Source organism: Kogia breviceps, chromosome 12, assembly GCF_026419965.1.
Source record: "Kogia breviceps isolate mKogBre1 chromosome 12, mKogBre1 haplotype 1, whole genome shotgun sequence".
NCBI lineage: Eukaryota > Metazoa > Chordata > Mammalia > Artiodactyla > Physeteridae > Kogia > Kogia breviceps.
In genome coordinates this window covers 102024443-102051272 of record NC_081321.1, presented here as the reverse complement: position 1 = coordinate 102051272, position 26830 = coordinate 102024443, and the positions used below count along the sequence as shown (strand labels likewise).

The window sequence follows — 26830 nt, the reverse complement described above, 5'->3', positions numbered from 1 at the left end:
TCCCCAGGTAGCACCTTCATCCCCTCCCTGGACTTATTTGCTGTCACAGAGAGAGTCAAGTACGTCACCATAGAACACACCCATTTATTCTTCTTGTGTGCGCCTGTCCCCTCATTAGACGGTGGACTCCATGTGAGAAGGACCGTGGCCTGCCCTGTTCACTTGGCTGATGTTCGCTGAACGGCGAGGTGAACGTTGAAGCATGAGCGGGACCTCGGCAGCGGAAGACAGAGGAAGGGCTCTTGAGGAACTATACTTTGTGTGAGGGATCGGGGCTTCTTCTAGAAACTAGTGTTGCCGCCAGAAACGAGGACGTTCTCCCCAGGACGCTTTGGGCGGTGTTTGTCCTACGATCTCTGATTCAAGGCAGCTTGTTAGATTTCTTAGAGAACAGCTTTGGAAAGGCACAGAAATGGTGAAACCTGCTTAATGCTTTTCTTCAAACAAAGAGAGAAGTGAAGAGTTCCATTGGTCGGACATTTCCTGCTAGTTCTACTTACTGCTTTAAAAGACAGTTAATAAGGAGGTTTGGGAGGTTTTTTAATCTATTTAAAATCCCTTCTTGACTTCACAGTTTGTGAAAATTAATTCGAATCCTTCTTGATTGGTTGAAAAACAAAGACAACAGAGCATCCCACGATTGGAAACTGAAGCCTTTGCTCAAGCCTGATGTGGGCTTGTGGTCTGAGGAGCCAGCTTTGCAGAATGCTTTGGTTTGAGCCATTTATGCGCTCCTGTGAGCTAAAGACTGTTGCTGTAATTGTGGGGCGCCAGTGTCTCTGGGCGAAGTGCCCTCCCGTCCTTTCCCTCTGCTTGGTGAGCAGAAAGAAAGGGCACAGCGGGACCCGGCGCTGCCCACAGGAACCCGCGGGCCAGAATCCCAAGCAGTTCAAGGGCCAGGTCAGCCACGTTGAGCGCAGATGTGTGTGAGACCTTGTGAAGGAGGTGTTCCTTGTGTGATCACAGGGGATGGAAAAGGGCTTCCAGAAAGGATGGAGAATAAGGCTTTGGATAAAAATGTGTTTGTTTCCAAAACAGGTACCCGGCCCTCCGGCCCGCCAGGATCCTGTGCTTGGTGCAGTTCTGCGCTCGGGTACACCTTTTCTTCCGAGATGCCCACCCCAGAGCCTGCAACCTGCCTGCCCCCAGGGGACCTGACAAGGCCCCTGTGCTCCTGGCGGGGTTGGCACAGAACGGAGCAGAACTCCGGGCCAGCAGTTATACAACCAACCAAGAACTTTCCAGGATCCCTCGCTTCATGTCCTCATTGAAATTCAGGAAGCGGTCCTCCTTGCCTGGCTTAAGTGCAGTTCTGCCGGGCTTTTGTTCCATCTGTGAATAGTTCTTGCTGGACACCCAAGGCAGGGTGACTCGGTAACAGGAGCCCCTCACCCAGAGACCGGCGCTCCCACACCAGAACCGCCGCAGAGGTAAGTGTGCAGACGGGAAACCCTCGTGTAGAGCACATCTGTGATCTCTTGTCCGGCTGCCACCCTGAGTCTGGAGTAGCCAGCACATCATGGGACTCATAAATGACGCTGCCAGTGGAAGTGAAATCGAGGGGGGGTGGGGAGAGGGCGAAGTACTTAAAGCCTAAAGTCCTGCTGTGAATCTAGACTGTTCAGGTTTGTTTTCCTGGGAAAATGATTTTATTCACTTGTGGAATTAACTGCTTATTTTCTTCTTACAGTAGTTCTATACAAATGGTATCTCCTTTACTAAAAACAACTTAAAAACAAGTATCTATTGAAAATCACTTCTTTGGGAGTTTTTTCAGAGTGATCAGAAGTGAAATTTGTAATCTTATCACAAATAAATAAGCGGCGGCGTGGTGAGTGCAGCGCTGCAGCCGCTAATGTCAGCCTTTGCCCCCCGGCAGCGCCATGTCCCGGGAGGAGCTGGGCTACGACCGGATGCCCCCACTAGAGCGCGGGCGGCCGGATGCGGGGAGCTACGCCCCGGACACCAAGCCCAGTGACCTTCAGCTGTCTTCCAGGCTGCCCCCGTGCTTCAGCCGCAAGACGTGGGTCTTCTCCGTGTTGATGGGGGTGAGCAGCTCCACGCCGGGCCCACGGAGACACCGTCCCCTCCGGGGTCCGCGGCCTGGGTGCTGTTCCCAGCTGGCCTGGGGAAGAGCAGCCCCGGGTTACTTCTGCCTCTGAGAGACTCACGGGTGCTGATGCGCTTATTTGCTGCGCTCTTTAAGTTATTTTCCTCAGTTGGTGAGGCTCTGTCCTGCTGGCCCTGCTGGCCCTGCTGGCCTCTGGGCTGTGGCTGCTCTGTGTCCCGACAGGGGTCGGACAGCCCGGGGCCCACGCTGCGCCTGCCGGCTCACGTGTTGTACCAGGGCGGCCTCCACGACGCTCACCTCCTGGGGGTCTGCAGAGGTGGGGAGGAGGGGCCACGCTCGCAGGACGGGCCTCTGGCGGGGTGGACAGCAGGACGGCGTCCTGAGGCAGGAGGCCAGGGCCATGGGACCAGGGAAGGCTGAGGGGCCGGGGGACAGGGCCAGCAGGCAGGAGGGGGCAGGCTTGAGGGGACCTTGCCTGGGGTCCCGGGACCTCTCCCTTCCGATATGCTTGGAAAAGCACTTGGACGACAGAAGAAGCCCTTTGGGCCCGAGCGGCCGCTGGCCGCGCCTCTCTGTGGGCGGGAGCTCGGGGGTCAGTGTGCCGGAGGCCGAGATCCAGGAGCCGGGCTGGGGCCTGCCCCTCCCTGGGCCCCGGGCTCTGCGGGCCAGCCCCGCGGCAGCCTGGTGGCCCTGCCCGCCCTCCCCCCAGCCGCTACCCTGTGCCACTGAGACGGGAACTCCCGCCGTGAGGGTCGAAGAGGACACTTCTCCCTCCAGCCCCCGGGTGGATGGTGGGCGGCCGCTCGGCCTCCTCTCATTCCCGGGTCCTGGACTCTGTTGCCCGCAGCGGCTGTGGCCACAGCCCTTGGTCCGCTGCCCTCTTCTCCCTGAGGGGTGCGCCTTGGCCTCCCCCGGCCCCGGGCCCGCGCGTCCCAGTACCCCCATTCCACGGGGTGCATACGGTTCTCTGCCCACACCCGGTCTGAGTGACCTTACACCAGTGACCTCGACGCCATGGCCTCGCCCTGGGCAGAGAGTTTCCATCTCCGGTGCCTTGAGCGGGATGGGGTTGTGTGCTCGGCTCTGTGCCTGGACCTGGGGGGCCCCGAGGTCCCTGAAATTGCACATGTGGGGTGAAGGCATTTTCTGGGGCGTGGAGCCACCATTTCTTGCTTTGAATTTTGCCAAGAGTCTCCTGTCCCCCAAATAAGTGTAGATGCCCATAACCTGCCGCTGGGGGAGGGTGGGCGGCTGCCACCCTGCAGAGCGGAGTGAGAGCCGGCGGGATCCAGGCGTGGATGTCGGTGTTGTACAGAGTTAAGCTGTAGTCAGAGGGCTAGTTGTTCAGCCTCCTGACCTTCAGGCCTGACCGTGTTGTCACCCGAACTCGTGCTGCTCTTTTTTGCAGAGCTGCCTGATTGTGACCTCGGGGTTTTCCCTCTACCTGGGAAATGTGTTTCCTTTGGAGATGGATTACCTACGCTGTGCTGCAGGTTCAGTGAGTAGCAGTGCTGTGTCGGCACTGATGTTTGAGCTTTTGCACCTGGGTTTTCTGCTCTGAGATATACCCGTTGCTGTCACTCGCTCCTCATTCAAACTCTCTTCCTATACTGTGGCTTCGCATAGCATCTGTTGCTTTTGAAAATGATCAACGAGGCAACTCTGTCTTACCCCACAGACCCCAGGACAAGGAACGGCACTTTGATGTCGCACACGCAGCTGCGTGCTGCTCCGGGCCGCCCCAGGAGCTGTCAGGGAAGGCCCTCCGTGGTTTGGGGGCCACGCCCCCACCCCTCTCCGAAGCTTGTACCCGCCTCTGGACTCAGAGCCGAGGCCTGGGGAACCACCAGTCCTCATGGGGAGACGACCAGTGACTCCCAGCGGCTCAAGCACAGGGCACATCCCCTGGCGTTTGGGGGGCCCTCTCACCCATCTGCTCTCCTGTGCCAGCCCTGTCAGCATCCCCAGATGTCTGAGAACACAAGACAGATGCAGCTGCCCTTACCCTGTACCGCCCCCCGCCACAGGCTGCCCAGCCTCCACTCCCTTAGAAGAAAACCCCTTGAAAGCATTTGACCCGCTTCCTGCCCTTCTCTCTGGAACCCCCTAGGTGGCCCTTTGTGCTCACCAATGGAGCAGCCCTGGTTGGGGGTCACAGGGACCTCTGACCTCTGACTCAGATGGCTCCAGGGCCACGCTGACCTAGGCCGATGTCCCAGCAAAATCTTCGGTTGCGTCCTTCACCCCCAGGGGTGACAGGCTAGGGAGACCAGTCACGTGGCCCACTGGCTCCTCCGTCGGTGCCCAGCCCCCATCCGACCCCTGCTGGGCTCACCTTCCCCCCCGCCCCGCACCTCCCACTTCAGGGTCTGGGCGGGGAGGTCCCGTCGCTGCAAGAGCGTCACCGGCACGGCCCCCGGGACCCAGGCTGGCCCCCCAACTGCCCCCCGCCCTGACTCCAGGCTGGCGCTCTCCTTTGTCCTCGGCTCCGGGGACGCAGTGGGGACCTCTGACAAGGACCCCGGGGGCTCTGGGGCCCCTGAGAAATTCTGCTCCTTCACACGCAGATGGTTTCCCCTTTCTGCCTGATTCTTACCAAGACGCGCCTGGTCTCGGGCCACAGGAAGCTACATCCGCTTCTAAGCGCGTCCAGCTAGGACCGTCTTCATTTCGATGTCTTTTTCATCATCAGAACAATTAAAACTCTTTCCAGAATAATTATTTTGAAAGACCCAGGACCCTTCAGCATCAAGAGGGCCCACTGCGTCTGACGGAGGGGGACGTGTCTCGGGCCGTGTGCCTTTTCAGGACGCAGAGTGGCCAGCAGGACCGCTCACCTGCTCTCTCTTTTCAGTGTATCCCCTCAGCCATAGTGAGCTTTGCCGTCTGGAGGAGAAACGCCAGCGCGGTGAGTCCAGCCTTCTGTCCGCGCCCTCTGCAGCCCTGCACCCGCACCGGGGGGCTTCCTTCACCCCCTCCCTCTGCCCCCAGGAGGGCGGAGGGGCCCGAGCTCACAGGCACCCCCCCCAGCTGACTCCAGGCGCCCCATCCTTGAGATGGGTGATTAATGCCCGGTCACGTGGTTGAATGTCACTCGGTTTCTTTCTTCACACGAAGGAGAACGAAACCCCTCCTGTCTTGTCTTCCAGATTCCCAACTTCCAGATACTGTTTGTGTCCACGTTTGCTGTCACCACGACGTGTTTGATCTGGTTTGGATGCAAACTTGTCCTGAACCCGTCAGCAGTAGATGTGAGTCCCTGGAAAGCCACGTGGGTCCTCCCGGGGTCACAGGAGCCGACGGCTCTGGCCCCACTGGGTCTGCTGAGCCCTGTGGGCTCGGAGCTGGCGTTAGTGAGCTGTCTGCTGGGTAGTTACACCGGAAATGTGCGTCGCAGCTCTTGAGTTTGAGAATTTCATTTAGGCTTCTGAAGAAAAGAATTGTCTTTAACGCTTTCACTGATTTCAGTGGGCGAATTCACTGATTTTTGTATCTCTTTCACAACAGTTCTTAAACATTAACAGTAATGTAATAACATCTTTCATCAGATCTGCGATACTGCTGAGGTAAGTTGCCCTGTTACTTTATGTTCCGTTAAGAAAATGGAAGAGTCTTGTCATTTAACTTACAACGCAGTAGAAAAAAAATCTCTAGGAAACAGGACCTGATCAGAGATACCTGTGCTCTGTGTTCAACACGTTTTCTTTAAGATCGGGAAAAGGATGTGGTGGCCCGAGGATGTCTCAGCCAGGCGTGTTAGGGCATGAGAAACGGACAGACATGCGGATCTGAAAGGAGCGCCTGTGCTGCCATCTTCTGCAGACGAGACGATTTTCTGCTTTCTTGACATTTGGATTATTAAGCCCACGCAGCATGGTCGCTGGATGTGAAAATCAATGTAAAACAATTGTTTGTGCCAGAAACAGAGATTTTGGAGAATGTTATTTAATTACAGATATCATTTTATAAAGTTCCTGGGAATAAGCCTAACAAAAAGTCTGGAGACTCTTGTAGAAAATCATAAAGCCTCGCTGAGAATTATGATGCTTCTTTACCAAAGAAACCCTATGCGGAAGCGGGCGCCGTGGGTCCAGAGCAAGTGCGCCTGCAGGCAGGGCCCAGCAGATTTAACGGTGACCGAGGGTCGGGGTGGAGCCCCCTTGAGGAACATGTTTGGGGGCTCACCGCACCCCACAGTGGTCCCAGCAGGACAGGAGTGCCACCCCTGACCAGTCGGCCCAGGCAGCCCCACGTGCGCGGCCGTGACCAACCGGGGGGGGGCGCCCTGCCCCCGGCCCACCCACCACAAAGCCACGGCCAGTCCCGCAGACACAAGGAGCACACTCTGTGCGGAAGGGGACACGTCCTCTTGCAGTGGCCGGCCGGTCCCAGGGTACGTGAGGAGCCTTGGGAGAAAGTCAAGGGCAGCAGGAGACCGCGCCGGGCGCTCACCAGCAGGAAACCACGGCGCCAACGTGCAGCTCAGAGGAGCTGCCCTAGTAATCAGAGGGAGTCGTTGAAAGCCACAGGAGATGCCGCTTCCAGCATCGGGACGGGCAGGAGCCCAGGGTGGTTCCCTCACAGCTGGCAACTCCGACGCGCCGCTGTAGGCTCTATGGAAAAGTCTGGAATTTGCAGGTCCTTCCTGAAGAAGTACATACACTGGGGAGCCCCATGGCACAAACCCTGGAGAGACACGCACACATGTGACCAGGCGGTGTGTTGCTAGCAGCCCTGTGGATCGTGGCAAAAACCCCAAACCAAAACAGATAATCCAACGTCCATTACCGAGGCTGGTGCCCCCCAAGGGCACAAAATGGATGAAGAAAGTGTGACAGATGCGTGAAGCTTCGTATACACCGCCTCCTCCTACTGGATGGGCTCCCCCGGAGCTGGACCTGCATCATCCCCCAGCCCAGGCCCCAGCGCCAGAGCCCGCCACTAACCAGACCCTCAGGCTCCTGCCACCTCGAAAGTCCAGCCAGGCCGTGCGGAGGATACGAAGCTCGGACACCTAAACACATGGAAGGACCCCAGTACCACAGTGTCAGGACCACCGGTGTCCAAACACAAGGTCACAAATGGTGAAGCAGGAAACTCTGCAGCGTGAGGCCACTCAGGAAAGGGGCTGCTCCCCTCCCCTGTCTCCCTGTTGAGCCGGGCGCTGGGCTTGAACCTCCGCCCCGGGGACACCTATGCGGGGCTTCGCTGTAGAGTCTCTGCTCCCTTTTTCCCACCTGCCGTCCCTGCCTCGGCGGCTGCATGTCCGCCATGGGCACCGCTTTCTTTAGGGGAGGATCCGGCTCCCCGGCCTCCGATGCTCCCCTTCCACAACTGGGCCGACGTGGGCACGTGTCTTCGGGGTCCTCGCAGGCCGGGGAGGGGCGTGAGTCCACCTGGATTCAACTAAGCCCGGGACACACCCTCACCGCCAGCGGGAGGCTGCCAGGTCCCAAAGCCTTTTCCATACTTGGCGTCCCCAACAGCCCCCGTTTTCACGTCTGATGACGGTGCTGTGGCCTGCTGTTACCTCAGGTCACACTCTCTGATCACTAGTACCTTTGAGCCCCTCTTCCTGGGTGTTTGCCCTCTTGGGCTTCCTTCCCGTCCTTGGCTTGTCCTAAATCAGGGGTCTCTTCCTGTGAGCCGCAGCGCTTGCTGTCTGTTGCAGTGCGTGTCAAGTTCCCCCGCGAGCTGCTCGACCCCATGCTTTTTATTGTGGCTCCGTGACTCCAGTTGTCTTCCTTCTTCAAAGCTGACAGCTCTTAGTTCAAATATATTTCAGGATAAGTTTATTGAGTCCCTCAAAAAATACAGCTGGGATTCTATTACGATTCCTTGATACGTACAGAGTAATTTTGTGGGAATTGACATCTGTATTGTGTGGAGTCTTCCCACTGAGACCATAGACGGTCTCTGCTTACTCACATCATCTCTGTCCTTTATTAGGGTTGGAAAGTTCCGTGTATTCTTGGTTAGACCATCCCTAGATGATTGACAGATGTGCTGCTAGTGTGAATGGTGTCTTATTTGTTAAATTATATTTTTACATGGCTTATTGCTGGTGCAGAGAGAGGCTACTGATTTTCATTTTTTCTTTATTTTGAAATAGTTGAGACTGGAAAGAATTTGCACAAATAGTACAGAGGATTCCTGTGTATCCTTCATCTCGTTTTCCCCAATGAGAGCATCTTACGTGGTCAGATCAGGAAACTGACATTGGCACATGTTAACTCAGACCTTATTCATATTGTACCGGTTTTTAAAAATGGATTTTTATAAGTGGACTTTGTGCCTAGAAGCTTTGCTGGACTCGTATCCTCCGAGTTTTCTGTAGGTTATGTTGGTTTCTCTGTGTAGGTCACCCTATTGTCTGCAAATAACGACAGTTTAAACGCTCCTGTTCAGTCTAACCCTCTTGTTCCTTTCTCTCTATCACTTTGGCCAGGACTTCTGCTACCGTGGGACTCTGTCTTATTCCTGATTTTAAATAGGTTGTATCTAAACAGTTTCCAGTAAGTTTTTTTTTTAATTTGTTTTTGGCTGCTTTGGATCTTTGTTGCTACTCGCGGACTTCTCATTGTAGTGGCTTCTCTTGTTGTGGAGCATGGGCTCTAGGTACGCAGGCTTCAGTAGCTGTGGCTCGTAGGCTTTGGAGCACAGGCTCAGTAGTTGTGGCACATGGGCTTAGTTGCTCTGCGGCATGTGGGATCTTCCTGGACCAGGGATTGAACCTGTGTCCCCTTCATCGGCAGGCGGACTCTCAACCACTGCGCCACCAGGGAAGCCCCGATTGGTTGGTTTTATATCACACAGTGAAATCAACTTCGTTGGCGTATTGTCCTGTGGATTTAAACACAGGCGTGGATTTCTGTGACTGGCAACGGTCAGGACACGCGTCAGCTCCGTAACCCCCAACCCCCTGGTGTTTTCTCTTTGGGACAGTTATGCGCGGAGCTGCTATAAACGTGGGCAGATTTCGGTGTGAACGTAAGCTTTCATCCCTTTAGAGTAAATACCCAGGAGAGACCAACCACCAAGGAAGGTTGAGATCAGGGCAGACTACGACCCGAGGGCCAAATCCAGCCCTTGAGCCAACAATAATTTAAAATCAATAACCCACCGACCGGGCTTCCCTGGTGGCGCAGTGGTTGAGAATCCGCCTGCCGATGCAGGGGACGCGGGTTCGTGCCCCGGTCCGGGAGGATCCCACGTGCCGCGGAGCGGCTGGGCCCGTGAGCCACGGCCGCTGAGCCTGCGCGTCCAGAGCCTGTGCTCCGCAACGGGAGAGGCCACAGCAGTGAGAGGCCCGCGTAACGCAGAAAACAAAAAACAAAAAGAACAAAAAACAAAAAACCCACCAACCAACAAACAAAAAGATATACGTGAGTCAGAGGTGTGTGCCTGGCATCTGGCTTTGGACAGAAAAGTTGCCAAGACTTTGAAGAGGCATCTAAGCCCCTTCGTGAGACTGTCCACGTTTCAGGGATGAAAGTGAAGAAGGCGGTTTTACAGACGTTTGTGTTCTCCTTTGGCAGATCAATTTCAATCTGATTCTGCTGCTTCTGCTGGAGCTTTTCATGGCGGCCACGGTGATCATATCTGCGAGGTCCAGCGAGGCGCACTGCAAGCAGAAGGTCGGTCTAGCCTGAGGCACGGCTGCACCGCAGACCTGGCTGCGGAGCGAGGGGCCAACGGCTCCGGGGAGGCAAACCTGGGGATGCGGCACCATCTCCTCCACGGCCTGATCCTGATGGAGTAACACGCCCCCCACCCCCCAGTAGTGTTACACGCAGAGACCAAGTCCACCTAAAGTATCACCTCGTAAGCCAGGACTTCAGCAATCAAACACACTTTCACATGCAACGAGAGGGTCCGTGTTTGAGCTTTCGCGCTGAAGCCTGACGATCCAGGAGCGCCTTCCAGACGCTCACGTTTCAGACCGTCACTCGAGCGACGGCCTGGACGGACGGCCACCCCTGTGATGAGGTTTCGTTTCTTTTCAGGGCTCCATCTCCGAGAGCACCAACGTTCTGTATGAAGTGACATTTCCTGCTCGGCTCCTGAAATCCTATTCCGTAAGAAAAGCTTTTCTTTCTCCTTATTTTATTTCATTGTGGGGGGAGTACTAGATAAATATGGTGTAGGCGTGTCCCTGGTACACGACCTGTCCTGGTTGACAGTACACCCCCTTTTACTCTCAATGTGTGCATAAATTATATGTTAATTGTGTTTTCACTCGTTTATGTCCTCTCCAAAATGTTTTTGCCTACTCGTTCTATTACTGAAAGATCTGTTAAAAACCTCCCAATCTGTGGGCATTATCGATTTGTCTTTGTAATTCTGTAGCTTTTCACCATAGAGTTTTGGAGCCTGGGTTTTTGTGTGTGTGTGGTACGCGGGCCTCTCACTGTTGTGGCCTCTCCCGTTGCGGAGCACAGGCTCCGGACGCGCAGACTCAGCGGCCGTGGCTCACGGGCCCAGCCGCTCCGCGGTATGTGGGATCTTCCCGGACCGGGGCACGAACCCACGTCCCCTGCATCGGCAGGAGGATTCTCAATCACTGTGCCACCAGGGAAGCCCTGAGCCTGGGTTTTTAGGTACATGAAAGTTTAGAATTCCTTTCTTCCTTCTTTCATTTTTTTAAAAAATCATTACGAGCAACTCTCTTTAGTAATGGCTTTTGCCATAGAACATATATTGTTAACTACATCAGTTATCTCTTGGTTAATATTTTCCCAGTGTGTCTTTCCTTCTTCTTCCAGCTCTTCCTGTCCTTACATTTGGGCAGTTTCTGTACAGAGTGTTGGTGCTGTTTGAATTGAGCTGGTTCACTCAGAGCGCAGTTCCTGACGCTTTCATATTTATTTCTCCATCTTTTTGTTTCCTATTTTCTATGCCTTTTCCCACCTTCCTTTGAGTTGGAGGAGCTTCTTCCTTCCCCTTCCCACGAATCTGGGTTGGGAATATGCGTTTTTGATATCCCCTTGGAGGTTATCCTCAGCGTCTCAGCACGGGGCACCCTGCTGCTCTGCCCTGAGCTCACAGGACCCTCCGCACCCCCGCCCCCTTCCAGGGACCCCGGGGAGCCTGCCCGTCCCCCTGGGTGACACTCTCTGCCCCCAGGTCATCGAGGTCGTCGCCGGTGTCTCCGCCATCCTTGGAGGGGTCATCGCTCTGAACGTGGATGACGCCATCTCGGGCCCGCACCTCTCGGTGACGTTCTTTTGGATCTTAGTGGCCGTGAGTACACCCTGGGTGGCCCTCGTCAGTGTGGCCGACCTTTGAGCTCGGTTTCGGGGCAGTCAGGCAGGAAAGCAGCAGGAGGAGGGGCGGGGGTGGGGAGTGGGCGCGCTGGTGGGCCAAGCAGGATGCTTCCCAGGTCCTCGTGGGCCCCAGACCAGGGCGATTTGGGAACCGAGGATTAAATGAGTTGGGATGTTAGCTGGTATTATTATTATTATTATTATTATTATTATTATTATTAATTTTAAAACTGGCTTGAGAATACCAGTACCTCATACAGATGTATTTTTGTAATCATGATACTATTTGCTCCCTCAGATTAGCTATTATTTTATTTTAATATAAATTTATTTATTTATTTTTGGCTGTGTTGCCGCGCGCGGGCTTCCTCTGGTTGCGGCGAGCGGGGGCCGCCTTCCTTTGCGGTGCGCGGGCTTCTCGTTGCGGTGGCTTCTCTTGTTGCCGGAGCGCAGGCTCTAGGCACACGGGCTTCGGTAGTTGTGGCTCGCGGGCTCTAGAGCGCGGGCTCAGTAGTTGTGGCGCACGGGCTTAGTTACTCCGTGGCATGTGGCATCTTCCCGGACCAGGGCTCGAACCCGTGTCCTCTGCATTGGCAGGTGGATTCTTAGCCGCTGCGGCACCGGGGACGCGGTAGCTGCTATTACTATTTTATGTTTTTTGTATTAGTTTCCCTGAAAAATACTTGTTTTATTATTTTATAACATATAACGTTCACGTTGCTTTATAATACGTTTTAAAATGTAACGCATTCATAGTATTTTACATTGAATACGACTACCGTAAATGCCTAGCACCGCACCTGGTGCTTGGTAAGTGCTTACTGACTACACGGTCACTGTTCTAAACGTGGGCCTTTCATCCTTTTATAAGTAAGTCCGAGTTGACTTACATAATTTAATGTTGTTTAGTGTTCAGCTGAAGTGCGGCCCGGGGAACACACGGCCCCCAGGCTCCGGCCCCCCTTGGCTGTGCTGCCGGCGGGGTGTGGGCCACACACATGCACTTGGAGCAGCTGCGATGGGCCCCCGCACACCCGAGTTTCCACGTGTCACGTGATGCCCCGAAACCGCAGGCTCCTGTGCCTTGTGCTCCTACACCAAGGGCCTGGGCATTTCCTTTTCCTTTGTGGGCGTGTGGATGGGTAACTGGGGCCCGGACACACTTGGGCCCAGCAGGCTGTGCTGGGCTGGGGCGGCGGACCCCTGGGCGCCTGGGCCCCCAGCCGGGGGCAGGTGGATGGCAGGGGGCCGGGCCCAGCGCTCAGCAGCTTCGAGGAAACCTTGTGCTCCCCCGAGCTTCCCTCTGTGCCCAAATCGTGCAGAACTAAGTCAAGCTCCTTAAAGTAAGTGGGAAGAGGCATTTCTTGATTACAAAGGGACAGGAATGCTGTCCAGTGGAGGAACCCCCAGTGGTCAGACATGGTGGGCAGGGCACGGTGTCTCCAGGGGCCCTGAGCCTGATAACCAACCGAGCCTGCCAGCGGCCAGCTGGTTGCTGCCTCCAGAAATGTGGCATCGTGAAGGCGGCACCGCTGGGGGTCGGCTGAGGCCTCCCCATCGAGGGGGCCGGCGACCGGACCAGAAGCATAAAGCGTGATCATCGATTGGGTCCTGAGCTGGGAACAGACCCAGCTGGACCAGGACGTCATCGGGACAATTGCAAGTTCGAACACAGACCCTGCCTCGGACGAAGCTGTTGAGTCAGTGTTACGTTTCCCCGGCGCGGTGCTGGATCGAGACGGAGCAGGAGACACACACACGAGTGCTTGGGGGCGGGTGCCACATCTGAGAGAGCAGGTGTGAGGGTTCCGGGGTGCTCTGCCTCTATTGCGCGGACCCCCGGCTCTCCTGGCGGCCAGGATGGCCCGAACCAGAACGGGAGGGTACATGTCTGGGACCTGACTTGGGCTCTCATCTCTGAAGCCTTTCTTCTTCCTTTTCTCTTAGTGTTTTCCAAGTGCCATTGTCAGTCACGTGACAGCAGAGTGTCCCAGCAGATCTCTGGTAGGTGAAGCCCGGCCAGGTTCAGGCACCCACGGAGCGACCTGCCGGGCTGGGCGGGGTCGGGGGGCGAGCATCTGAGGGGCGTCTGCCGGCTGCGGACCTGCGGGGGCCTTGCGACTGTCCGAGGGCTGGGCTGTCTGTGGAAGTAAGCAGAAACGGCCCATTTGGCATAAGAGTCGGGAGAGATTCGTGGGACTCAGCAGAGGCGGCGTCCCGTCCGGCTGTGGATGTCGGACAGTGACAGTCGCTAAACCGGCCCAAGTGCCCTGCGGCGTGAGCGTCTGAGCTGGTGCTGAGCTCGGCCGACACCTGGGCCTGCGTGGCCTCCGGGCCAGGCATCGCCCTCCGAGGCGGGAGGGCCTTGGGAGGTCGCAGGAGCAGGCCGGAGGGCGCTGGAAGAGGCCATCAGTTCCTAAGCGCTATTTTATCAACAGAGCGAACTGCGCCTAAGTTGCGAAAACTTGCCAGACGCACGGTGAGCTTTGCATTAACGGGCAAACCGAGCACAGAGACGCAGCGGGTGCTCCACGCTGGACGCAGCCGCACGTCAGCTCGTTAGCCCCGCGGTGTGATTGCCGGGCCGCGCCCTGTCCGGGCGGCGGCTCCCAGACCCCGAGCCCCGCGTCGACCCCCGCCTCTTGTCTGCTCCCCACCAGGTGGAGGTGCTGATAGCCATCTGCAGCCTCGCGGCGCCGCTGCTGTTCACGGCCTCGGGGTACCTGTCCTTCAGCGTAATGAGAATCATGGCTGTCTTTAAAGATTACCCACCAGCCTTCAAGGTGGGTGTCCTTTTCTTTTATTTTAAACGCTATGGAAACACGATGGCGGCGAGCAGCGCCGAGCCGCTGCCCACGTCGGGGCCGATGGCCGGAGCTGGCTTTGCACACGGCCTGATGTGCGTGGAGCGGCTTCTGCGAATTGGCTTTTCTCCGTGGACAGTGAGGTGTCTGTGCACCGTCCTCTGATGCCCGTTCTGCCCGGGACCGCTCCGCTGCTCATGTCCTTCTCCTCTGGGCTGCTCTGCCCTGAGCACCCCCCCAGACACCCCTCTTCACAGGCGCCTCCCATTTTCTCGGCCCTGTTCCCATCCACTTGCGTTCTAGAGTCGCCGTTTGTCCAGTTTCACGAGAGGCCCCGTTGGTCCCTGGGTAAACCGAGGGGAGTGGGAGCCTCCCCTCTAAGGGGGCCTCTCGGGGGTCCAGCGTCCTCCCCGCAGGCTCGGGTCCAGGTGAGGTTGGTCCTCAGACGCCCCGCGGCGTTCCCAGTATAGACAGGGTTTGCCCCCAAACGTTTATCATGAGAAATTTCAAACATACAGAAGAGTTGAAAGGTTAATGCAGTAAACACTGAGGCTCCCCGGCGGTTTACACGTGTGTCCGTGTGCGTGTTTATGCTGACGGGTGGGTGGGGCACGCGCTCCGCCATCGTTTTCCAGAAGCATCAGAAAGCAAGTGGCAGAGGTTTGAGGTGACCCTTCGCCCTTAGGTGCTCTGGCATCTCAACAGTAAGGACAGCCTCCTGCACACCTGAGGTGGCTGATGTACTAGGTGACAGGGCATTGTCCCCTCAGACCATCCCGAGAAGAGGCTTCGTGGGCTGAGGTTCTCAGGGCTTCGAGGGTCACCCCTTGCGCTCTGGTCCCTTTGGATCCGGGACGGTTCCCACTTCTCCCCCAGGCCACTGACCTTTCGGAGTCGAGGCCAGCTGTCCTGGAGGTGGCGGCAGCTGTGGGTCGGTTTGCAGTGGTGCCAGCAGGAGCGAGGGCAGGGGCACTGGCGTTGCCCTCCTGGCCGGCTTGCAGCGGCTGCCGGGCTGCCTCTCGGAAGGCAGGCGGCCGCTCGCGGGACGGAGGTGCCCGCGGGCAGCACTGAGGGCCGCTCGCTGCCCGGGCCACAGGGGAGGCCGGGCCGCTCACACCTGCGCCTGCCGAGAGCCCGCGGAGGACGTGTGCTCGTCATCGTCGGCAGAGCGCCGCCTCCTTTGTTCTTTGACGCGCCGGGCGAGCCAGCCCTGGGCTCCCAGATGCCAGCACCTCATCCTCTCCCGTCGGACGCTTGAGCTGGCCCCGGCTCACCTGGTCCTGGTCCTGCCCTGTCTCGCCCTCGCCCCTGGGGGGGGGCCGTGTGCCCATTCCTGTGGGGGCGTCGTTACTCCTGGGCCCTGTCAGTGGACAGAGCTGAGAAATATATGTCCACTTAAAGATCCCTAACGTATATTGCTATTTCCGATTCAAATGTTACCTTCTAGGGCTTCTCTCCCCTTAACCTCTGTTATTTTGTACTTGCATCATTTTTCTCTTAGTCCCCCAATCCGGGTAACATTGAGCATGGGTACTGCTTAATTTTGCCCGACGGCTCACACGTGTTCACAGTTCCAGGGCCCGTTCTCCACCAGCAGCGCACCTGCTGGGTGAGGGAGGGCCCCCTGTGCTCACTCGGGGGTGCGGTCACGTGCTCTGGGGAGGAATGCCTCTTCTGTGAGTGGTCCTGCTACACACTCGAGGTTAATGGTTTCTCTTTGTATTCAGTTGTAGGCTCTGATGCTTTTTCCCCTCTTAATAGTATTTTGGAATACATCAAACCTCCACACGGTTCAAGTCAAAGCATCCGAAAGGCAAACACAGAGGAGTCTACAGGCAACCTACAGTGAATATTATTATTTTCCTTCTTTCCTACAAAACAGGTCACTCTAGTCACGCTTCTACACCTTACCTTTCTTTTTTTAACTTAATTTCTCCTGGGGGCTCCCGTTTTCCCTTCCACCAGCGGTATGAGAGCACCCGCTTCTCCGTAGCTGGGGAGGCTTGCCACGCTGGGCTTTGTAACGCAGGTGAGAGACGGAGCCTCGCGTGGGGCTGTTACGTGCATCTCTCTGAAAACGAGTGACCTCTTACTGTGCCTACGGTGCTGCATTTCTCCAGTAACCTCCGTCCGTGTCTCTTGACCATTTCCTAGTGGGCTTTGAGAGTGCTGCTAACACAGGGAGCCCAGTCCTCCGTCAGACGCAGAAGATGCAAGCAGCAGCCTCGGCTTGGCAACTGTTTTCACTCTGCCTGTTGTGATTTTTGTCACGTGGAAGCTTTGTTGTCGTTGTTGTTTTTACGCAGTTAAATTTGTCAGTATTTTCCTTTATTGCCTCTAGCTTTGAAGTCGCAATTAGAAAGGCTCGTACTTGTGTTTCCGCTGGAGTTTAGCCTGGAGTGCAGCACGGGGAGTGGGGGCCCCGCTGGACTTTCCTCAAATGGCTCGTGGTTCAAACACTGTTTATTAAAAAGCCCACCTTTCCCTCAGTCGTCTGAGACTCTGCCTTTATCACGCGCTGAGCTTTGCTCTGTTTGCGTCTGTTTCTGCCCTGACTGTCCCCCCTCGGCCGGTCTGTGCCGCCAGGTGCACCCCGGAGGTTTGCACCGGGTCCCGTCACCTGGCCTGCTCGGTGCCTCACGGCCGGCTGCCCTGCATTTCGGGGTGACTCACTTCTGTCGCTTGCTAGCTCTTCTGTATGAATGCTAGCTAGCTATTTATTTATTCTTTATTCATCCATTTATTTATTTATTTATGGCTGCATCGGGTCCTCGCTGTTGCACGTGGACTTTCTCTAGCTGTGGTGCGCGGGCTTCTCATTTTCTCATTGCGGCGGCTTCTCTTGTGGCAGAGCACAGGCTCTAGGCACGCAGAGCTTCAATAGTTGTGGCACGCGGGCTCGGTAGTTGTGGCTCGCAGGCTCTAGAGCGCGGGCTCAGTAGTTGTGGCGCACGGGCTTCGTTGCTCCGCGGCATGTGGGATCTTCCCGGACCAGGGCTCGAACCCGTGTCCCCTGTGTTGGCAGCCGGATTCTTAACCACTGCGCCACCAGGGAAGTCCCTATATGAATTGTAGAATCACCCTGCCTGGCTCTAGGTAGCCCAATGTTGCATTTTTTAAAAAACTGGACTCATGGTTAAATGTGCACATAAACTTCAGAGGTGTTGAGCCTTTTTGGTTTTCTTTAACAGTGACATTTTCTGGGTTCTTCTTTGTCTTAACGTTGCATCGTTTTGTATTTCTGAGGCTGGAAGGACACCCCCGCAGTGTGGGGAGGGGCCGGTGCTCTGTGCACGTCCTTGCAGCCACTGGGGCTTCCTCTAGTCTCGGGCAGACCCCTCCTCACCAGCAGCCAGTGCCGGACCCTCCAGCCTCGAGACTGACCTGTCGACGGCACCTGTGTCCCGCTGCCCCGGACCCCGCCCCTCTCTCTCGCCCGGCTCGGGGCCTCCACGGCAGACCTCCGCCCCATCTGGGCGCCCTCGGCGAGGCCACGGGTGGTTTCAGTGGCTCCGCCGTGGACCCGAGTGGTTGTTGGGAGGCCCGGACGACTTGACCCGGGCAGCGGCACCATCTCGGGGCTTGGCTGCCTGCGGGTCATCTTTGTGTCCCTCTGTTAAACCCAGAGCGGAAGTGATTCCCTCAACTCTCTCTCGCTGAGACAGAATGTCACTGCTCAGGCTGGTGGCGTAATAGGGGGGCACAGTGGAGTGAGAGCCTGAAAGCGCTCCACACGGACTGCCGCGGGGCTCACGCTCTGTGCTCCGGGGCCGCGGCCTGGGCAGCCTGTGCGTTGCCTCCCTGGGCAGCCGGCCCACGCGGCGGGGGCCTGGGGGCGGCTGAGAGCCGGGAGGCGAGGCCCTGGGCTGCTCACCGCCTGTCCCCACCCCCGGCAGCCCTACGACGCTCTCCCGCTGCTGCTGCTGCTGGAGCTGCTGCTGCAGGCGGGCCTCAACACGGCCACGGTCATCCAGTGCGTGCGCTTCAAGGCGGGCGCATCCTGGGACGCCGCACAGCCCGGCCCGCAGGGGCGCCCGGCGGGAGAGGTGAGTGGCCTCCGAGCGGGCGTGGCTCCCCGTCCCGTCCCGTCCCGTCCCGGTGGGGCTGTCTTCCCAGGGCCCTGGGCAAAGCGACGCCCACCTGCGCTGACTTCTTTCAAGACCTGTTGGGTCACTTCGTATTTTCTAAAACACCCCAGAAAAATCTTGGAAAGGTACAATGCGTTACATGCTTTCTAAGCCAGCCAGGCAAACACAAATCCGTTTCTGGAAAGGTATTGTGGACTGAATTCTTCCGGCTCTACTCCTACAAATGTAGGAGAGAACTTGGCCAACACGTGCACGGATCACAGAGCTTTCCCTCCCACGGCTCGTCAGGGTGCCCACTGCAGACGTGGCGTCGGTGACCCCTGGCCGGTGGGGCTCAGGGTCACGCCAGCCCCTCGGCCAGGCTCAGGGCCGCTGCACTTTCCCCAGGCCCCGCCTCTTGTCCCCCACAGCTGAAAGGCTCCTCCCATGAGCTGCCCGCTGTGGTGCTTTTACCGGGCACACCTGCCCGCTGTCCTCCTGGTACACGATGCTCCGTGTACCTGGGGGGCTGCTGCAGGGCCCACCAGGGCCACCCTGGGGGGACCGGGCACTCCTCCCGCCCAGCCACCACCCGGGCCCGCCCCGTCTCACGTCCTGCTCTCCTGCCACACGTCCAGAGCGGCCAGCCTCCTGCCTTCGTCACCCTGTCGCCCAGCGAGCCTGCTGCCGCCCTTTCTGGGGGGCGCGCTCCGGCCGTTGGTCCTTCCTCAGCCACCCCACACGCGCCACCTCTCCCATCGGTGCACTTCTCATATGGCGTCGTTTGGTGGTTGTTTTTACCCGGTTGTGGTCAGTCCCCGGCGGGGTTGGCTTTGTCCCTGGGTCCCACGTGAGGTCCCCCTGGTTCTGTGTCAGGACGCCAAGGTGCAGCGTCAGGCCCATGAATCCTCCCTCCACGTTCCAGAACTGCCAGTTCTGGGGGCTCAGGGGCTGCTGGGCCGGGCAGCTGTCCTCCCTGTTTGGTGACCGCTGCCTCAAGCGTCCTCCCTCCCCTGGTGTCATGCCCCTGGAGATGCCTTCACAGCCTCCGGGGCCAGGTCAAGACCCCTCCTCTGTGGAGTGTCCAGCCTCTGCCCCCAGGAAGAGCTTGGAGGGACTTAGCCCTGCACCCTGGTGCCACAGTCAGCAGTATTTACTGAGCCCCTACTGAATGCAGACGCTGCTCTGCCAGGTGCTGGGACGCAGACCCCCAGGAAGGGGCCTCACGGGGCAGGGGCAGGTTCCACCCGAGCCCCGGGCTCCCCGGCTGTTGGGCGGATGCCCACTCACGGCGGCCTCGCGCCCCCGCATCCAGAGCCCACCCCGCGGCGGCCCAGGCCCCGCCCCTGCGGAGGACATGTGCTCTGGGTGGTGGCCGGAGGTGCCGGGGCTCTGGGACAGCAGAGTAGAGAGAGGGAACTGAGCCTCCTTCCTGCTTCCTGCCGTGTGGGTGGCCCGGGACAAATAACCCTTTGCCTGTCTCAGTCGCAGGTGGCCAGAAGCCCCCTGAAGGAGTTTGACAAGGAGAAGGCGTGGAGAGCCGTCATGGTGCAGATGGCCCAGTGACTGCGGGCCCAGCTCGTTAACGCACAGACGCTAGTTGTCACTGAGCCGCGACCTTCCTACTCGCCCCTCCCCTTTCGTAGGGCAGGCTGGGCTGCAAGGTGGAGTTTTCATTTCTTACGGTAGTTTAATTTTGAAATAGGCAAACGTTGACTATTTTGCGCTGACTGGGGGGGCTGCAGTCAGTTCAGGGCTCCCGAGGTGGCCTGAGCACAGGAGCAGGGGCACGGGACCCCCAGCTGAGGGAGGGGCCCACGCTAGAGCTGAACTCTCCAGGCGCTGATACTGGGGCAACCACGGGTCTCCGGGTTCCCGGTCCAACCGGTGACCGGCTGCCGGTATCTGCTCCTCCGAACCTCGCCCGGCCTCCCTGCCCTGCTTTCATTGAGCACCTACTGTCCGCAGCCAGCACACACACACCGTGCTAAGCCGCGCGTGGCTCTCACCCATTTCGGCTCTTCTCTTCTTGGGGGCCCAGCCCGCTGAGTGAGCATGGATTCCCTGGCGAGGGCAGAGCTGCTTCCGCCCTGTCTTGAGAGCCCATGGAGCTACTTCCCCCAGAGCAGCCCCCACCCCCAATGCGCAGCTTTCCCCACGTGAAGCCCACCTGCCTGCATTTCTGCTCTCTCTACGATTCAACCCAGTCTTTCCGGAAGGGCCCCCGTTTAGTGGCCCTGGTGCACGTATGGGTGTCCTACATGGCCAGTGGCCAGTGGCGAGCCAGCTCAGCAGCGGTCAGCCTGCACCCGTCCTGAGCCCTGTGTCAAAAAAACTGCGGTCGACCCCGTCCACTGTGGCAGCTCAGTGCTCTCTGGGGCGGGGCCGTTGTCCAAGGCTCTGAAAACCGACAGCTCACATCTCCACGTCTCGGTGGCCTCCGGGTCCCGGGTGGGCCAGGAAGACGAATGCCTTGGTCAGGCCCCCAAACGACCACGGGGGCAGCAAGGTGGCTCGCTCTCACCTGCACACAAGCAGACCCCACCCAGCCGCAGCCCACGGGGCCACCTCCCCTTCCCGCAGCTTCCCAGCCTGGACGGGAGCCACGGGGACAGTGCAGGTGTTGCTGATGCCTCCTGGGGGTCCAGAAAGTCTGAGTCTTAGAGCTGGAATGAGGTGCCCGGGGGCTTAACACAGGCCTGCGCTTTCTTATTTTAGAGAGAGCTTGAAAAATCCACACAGATGGGGTTTTAAAAGTGTATAGTCCTGTCTCTGTCAATTTACATTTTTGTGTGATATAGTTTAATACTGCCTGAGCAATAAATGCTAACATGTCAATGTGGCCCAGGTGCCTATTTAACTCTGGGTCTCTGGGTATTTCCGTGCCCAGGTCTGAAACAACTGAGAGGTAACGCATAGGAGGGGGATGGGGGCGAGGGCCACCTTTTCATTTATTCGTGATTTACGTAGCCCTGAGCCAGTCTGCAGCGGGATCCGGTGGAGACGGGAAAGGCACTGGCGCCCACCCACCCAGGGGAATGCCCAGCACCCCTCACTCGGTGGGTGCAGAACCTCACTTTCGGGTTATCTTGGGGTGTTAAATGCAAAATAAACATTTTTAAACCAAATAAAGATGACATCTGGACTTGGGAAAGTTACCGGGAGGAAGGCACTGACGGGGTGGGTGGATCTTTCCTACTCACCCCTCCCTCCACAAAGATGCTGGACCAGAGAGGCGGGACATCTGGGTGGGGTGGGACACTGGCCCATGCTGGGAACCCCCGGCGCGGCGGGTCAGGCCCCACGAGTGACCCCGGGGACACCAGAGCACACTCCCTGGTGGGCTAGGCGCGTTCTGCTGGGGGACATATAATGTTAGGTGCGGAGCGAGGCCCCAGGTGTGGACCAGAAAGAGGCCCGAGAGTCCCAGGACAGAGCCTGCCCTGGACAGCCCAGCTGGTTCCGCAGGGGCGGGGGCCCGGGTGTGGCCCTCGGGTCTTTATGACTTGGGGGGCTCTGACTGCCAGGGCGGATCTGTGTGACCCTGACGCCCGGAGCGGGGCGGGACCGCGTGATCCCAGGCGGGGCGCGCGCCACTCGCGGGCCCTCCTTCCGGCGGACAGCGTGCCCGGCCCCCGGCGCCCCGGCCCCCGCGCAGCCCCACGCCCCGCGCCGGCCGCCGCCGCGCCGCGCTCCCCGGGCCCCGCTGCCGGCGCCCCGGTGCTGCGCAATGCGCCGCGGCCCGGGCCCGTCACCCCGGGCAACCGGAGGACGCGGGACAGCGCGACGGGGGGGCGAGGGCACGGGCCCCGGCCCGGGTGAGCACGGGGCCAATCTCCCTCCGCCCTCTGCCCCTCCGGCCCTGGGATTCCAGACCACCCCCGCGGAGTCCCGGACCTACCCTTCCTTCCGAGCTCCTGACCGCCCCCCTACTCCAGACCTGCCCAGCCCTCCACCTCTGGACGCCGCCTCGGCCCCCCCACCCCGACCCTAGCCTGCGCACCCCCAAACCCCAGACTTCCCCCTCCACCCCAGCCCTGCTCTCGCCCCTCTGAGCTCCCTGCTTCTATCGGCACTGATAGATACCCCCTTGCAGGGGTCCAGGCAGTGGAAGGGAGGAAGGGCGAGGTGCCCGAGGCCGGCATGGAACCGTCCGCGTCATCGGCAGGGGAGCAGAGAGGAGAATCTAGTCAGTATTGTCCGGCGCCCGCCGCCCTGGGTTTCCCGAAAGGGACCGTCGAGCTCAGGCTCGGGGAGGGGGCCATCCGTCTGTTCTGTTATCTGTCTGCCCGTCCTTATTCTGAAGTTCCAGAAGCCTCGTAATAAGTCTTAATGTTTCTCTGACTTGGTTCTTCAAGACGTGCTCAGGTTTTCTTGGACTTTTGCATTTTTAGAATCAATTGTTAATATAAGCCCCCCCCCCAACACACACACACACACACACACACACACACACACACACACACACACACACACGAGTCCTGCTGGGATTTTGTGATTCCATTGAATGTGTAGATCAATTGGGGTGAGAATTAACATCTTTTTTTTTTTTTTTTTAAACTGCAGCATTTTTTTTTTTTTTTTTTTTTTTGCGGTACGCGGGCCTGTCACTGTTGTGGCCTCTCCCGTTGCGGAGCACAGGCTCCAGACGCGCAGGCTCAGTGGCCATGACTCACGGGCCCAGCCGCTCCGCGGCATGTGGGATCTTCCCAGACCGGGGCACGAACCCGTGTCCCCTGCATCGGCAGGCGGATTCTCAATCACTGCTCCACCAGGGAAGCCCGAGAATTAACATCTTAAATTCCAGACTTCTGACCATGAACATTATTAGCTCTTTCATTCTTGTCAGTAAGGTTCCCACTTTTAGTTACAGGTGTGCAAGACCTTTTGTTAGAATCACTCCCAGATAATCCATGCTTACCACTGCTGTAGGTGGCATTTTTGAGTTTCATTTTCTAATTCTCTCTAGTGTATAGAAATACAGTTGAATTCATTTTCCTGGCTTGGTGGTTGGTGACCTTGGTAAATACACTACTAACTCATATAATTAGATATGTTACATATACAATCATCACCTGCAGATCTCTTCAGTCTTTATACCTCTTATTTCCTTTTCTTGCATTATTTCATGGGCTAGCACTTTTGAGTATAATGTTGAAAAGATATGATATAGTGCACATCTTTTTTTTTGTTTCCACACTCAGGAGGAAAGTGCTCAGTGTTTCACCATGAAATATGATGTATAAGGATTTTTTATTTTTTAAACATGATTTTTTTCACATTTCTTTGACTGTCAAGTTTTCTTTGGAAAATTTATCTAAAATATTAAATTTTCATTTTAGAACTTAGTTTATAGTTATATAACAGAGGCCCTAAACTGATCCAGGTTCACCAGGATACCTTTCTCTAAGACCTAATGGTTAATATTTTCCCTATAAAATGTACAAGTATCTTTTAGTTAAGTTGTCATTCACCAAAATTATAAATTAAACACCTATAAATTCTTATTGCTATAAGTTTTAAAGGAAGTTCCCTTTATTACTGGTTTACTGAGAGTTTTAAAACAAATAGTTATTACATTTTATCATATGCTTTCTTCTGCATATTTTTTCCTTTAGTCTATCAAATGATTACATTATGGATTTTCAAATATTAAACAAACTTTGTATCCCTAGAACAAATACCACATGGTCAAGTGTACTGTTTTATATGTCACGGGATTTGACTTACAAATATTTTAAGATTTTTGAGTCTATTTTTTTAAAATTGTATTTTTATTTATTTATTTATTTATTTTTGGCTGTGTTGGGTCTTCGTTTCTGTGCGAGGGCTTTCTCTAGTTGCGGCGAGCAGGGGCCACTCTTCATCGCAGTGTGCGGGCCTCTCACTGTCGTGGCCTCTCTTGTTGCGGAGCGCAAGCTCCAGACGCGCAGGCTCAGTAGCTGTGGCTCACGGGCCTAGTTGCTCCGTGGCAAGTGGTACCTTCCCAGACCAGGGCTCGAACCCGTGTCCCCTGCATTGGCTGGCAGATTCTCAACCACTGCACCACCAGGGAAGCCCTTTAGTGTCTATTTTTATGAGCAAGATTGGCTTGTAATATTTCTTTCTTTTAAAAAGGTCCTTGTCAGATTTTGGTGTTAAATGTATGACCTCATTAAAAAAAACTTGAAAAAGAAAAAAAAAAAGAAAAGGCTTTTCTACTTTCCTCTTTAGTGAAAGGGTTTATATGGGGGTGTTTTTGATTGTTTTTTTTTTCTGAAATATTTGGACAGATTGACCTGTAATGCCATCTAGGCCTGGCTTCATTGTGGGAAACATTTAAAATATGGAGTTAATTTGTTTAACAGAAATAGGCCCATGTGGATTTTCTATTTCTTTTATGTCACTTTTGATAAGCACTGTCATCATTTAAGGAAAATGTCCATTTCGTATGAATTGCCAAATTATTGACATGTGGATGTTCATAATATCTTTTTTTATTGAAGTATAGTTGATTTACAATGTTGTGTTTGTTTCAGGTATACAGCAAAGTGATTCAGCTATATATATATATATATATATATATATATATATATATATGCTTTTTCAGATTCTTTTCCATTATAGATTATTACAAGATATTGTTCCCTATGCTATACAGCAGGTCCTTGTTGTGTATTTATTTTGTAGATAGTAGTGTGTATCTGTTAATCCCAAACTCTTAATTTATTCCTCCCCTCCCACACCTTTCTCCTTTGGTAACCGTGTTTGTTTTCTATATCTGTGAATCTATTTCTGTTTTGTAAGTAAGTTCATTTGTATCATTTTTTTAGACTCCACATATAAGTGATATTAAATGATATTTGTCTTTCTCTATCTGACTTACCTCACTTAATATGATAATCTCTAGGTCCATCCATGTTGCTGCAAATGGCATTATTTCATTCTTTTTTGTGGCTGAGTAATATTTCATTGTATATGTATATATATGTATACTACATCTTCTTTATTCATTCATCTGTTGATGGACATTTAGGTCGCTTCCATGTCTTGGCTACTGTAAATAGTGCTGCTGTGAACGTGGGGGTGCATGTACCTTTTCAAATTAGAGTTTTCATCTTTTCCAGCTATACACCCACGAGTGGGATTGCTAGATCATATGGTAACCCTATTTTTAGTTTTTTAAGTAACCTTCATTCTGTTCTCCATAGTGACTACACCAATTTACATTCCCACCAACAGTGTAGGAGGGTTCCCTTTCCCCACACCCTTTCCAGCATTTATTATTTGTAGACTTTTTTTTTTTTTTGCAGTACGCGGGCCTCTCACTGCTGTGGCCTCTCCCGCTGCGGAGCACAGACTCTGGATGCGCAGGCTCAGTGGCCATGGCTCACGGGCCCAGCCGCTCTGTGGCACGTGGGATCCTCCCGGACCGGGGCACGAACCTGCGTCCCCTGCATCGGCAGGCGGACTCCCAACCACCGCGCCACCAGGGAAGCCCATTTGTAGACTTTTTGATGGTGGCCATTCTGACCGGTGTGAGGTGATACCTCATTGTATTTTGATTTGCATTCTTCTAGTAATTTGTGATATTGAGCATCTTTTCATGTGCCTATTGTCATTTGTATGTCTTCTTTGGAGAAATATCTGTTTAGATCTTCTAAATCCCATTTTTGATTGGGTTGTTTGTTTGATACTGAGGTGTTTATATATTTTGGGAATTAATCCCTTGTCAGTTGCATTGTTTGTAAATTTGTTCTTCTAGTCCATAGGTTGTCTTTTCATTTTGTTTATGGTTTCCTTTGCTGTGCAAATGCTTTTAAGTTTAATTAGGTCCCATTTGTTTATTTTTGCTTTTATTTTCATTACTTTAGGAGATGGATCAAAAAAATATTGCTGCAATTTATGTCAAAGAGTGTTCTCCCTATGTTTTCCTCTAGGACTTTTATCCAGTCTTACATGTAGGTCTTGAATCCATTTTGAGTTTATTTTTGTATACAGTGTTAGAGAATGTTCAAATTTCATTCTTTTACCTGTAGCTGGTAAACATTCAGGGCTACAAACATCCCTCTAAGTACTACTTTAGCTGCATTTCAAAAGATTTCATTTTGTAGTGTTTTTGATGAGATTCAGTTCAAAGTGTTTTATAATTCATATCATTGCTTTTCATTGATTGTGTGTTACTTAAAACTATAGTTCTTAATTTCTAAACTGGTGGCTATTTTTCTAGTTATTTTGTTATTGATTTCTAGTTTGATTGCCTGTGGTGTCTTCCCGCCGGTGCAGCCTGTGTCATCCTGATAGTAGACTCCTCTTACAGAGACAAAATTAACTTGTTTTCAATTCTTTAATTTCAAATACACTCTTGCAATTCAAGGAAAAGAAGATCTTCTCCATCTATGGACACTACCCAGTGATCTGGGCCACCCTGTGGAGGAAGGGCTGGGTGGAGAAGAGGTTCCACTTTCTGCCCAAGGTCGTTCTGAGTGTCAAAGACAAAGGGGAAGGAGCGCCAGGTAGAGTATCGGAGGTGTCTTGTGTTTCGGTGTGAGATGTTTGTGTGTATGTCATGAGGACCCAGACGTGAGTCTATTCTGCGGGTCCTGTGCTGTGGCCTCACCCTTGGGGAAGGGGTCACCTCCT

The 26830-nt window shown here is 55.1% G+C and overlaps 1 protein-coding gene across 2 annotated transcripts; it reads left to right on the top strand.

Moving 5' to 3' along the window:
- The first annotated feature begins 1320 nt into the window (after window positions 1–1320).
- Window positions 1321–21340, top strand: MLC1 (modulator of VRAC current 1). 2 transcript variants are annotated; one of them, XM_067008340.1, is made up of 12 exons: window positions 1321–1430; window positions 1880–2048; window positions 3480–3569; window positions 4926–4979; window positions 5221–5322; window positions 9610–9708; window positions 10078–10149; window positions 11198–11314; window positions 13285–13341; window positions 13998–14120; window positions 18038–18187; window positions 19694–21340. In XM_067008340.1, exons 2-12 carry the CDS (start codon window positions 1884–1886, stop codon window positions 19772–19774), a joined length of 1110 nt encoding a protein of 369 aa, XP_066864441.1. In that variant the 5' UTR covers window positions 1321–1430; window positions 1880–1883; the 3' UTR covers window positions 19775–21340. The 2 variants fall into 2 exon arrangements, with proteins under 2 accessions (XP_066864441.1, XP_058938064.2); XM_059082081.2 differs by having other exon boundaries at window positions 1343–1430; window positions 19700–21044.
- Window positions 21341–26830: the final 5490 nt, after the last annotated feature.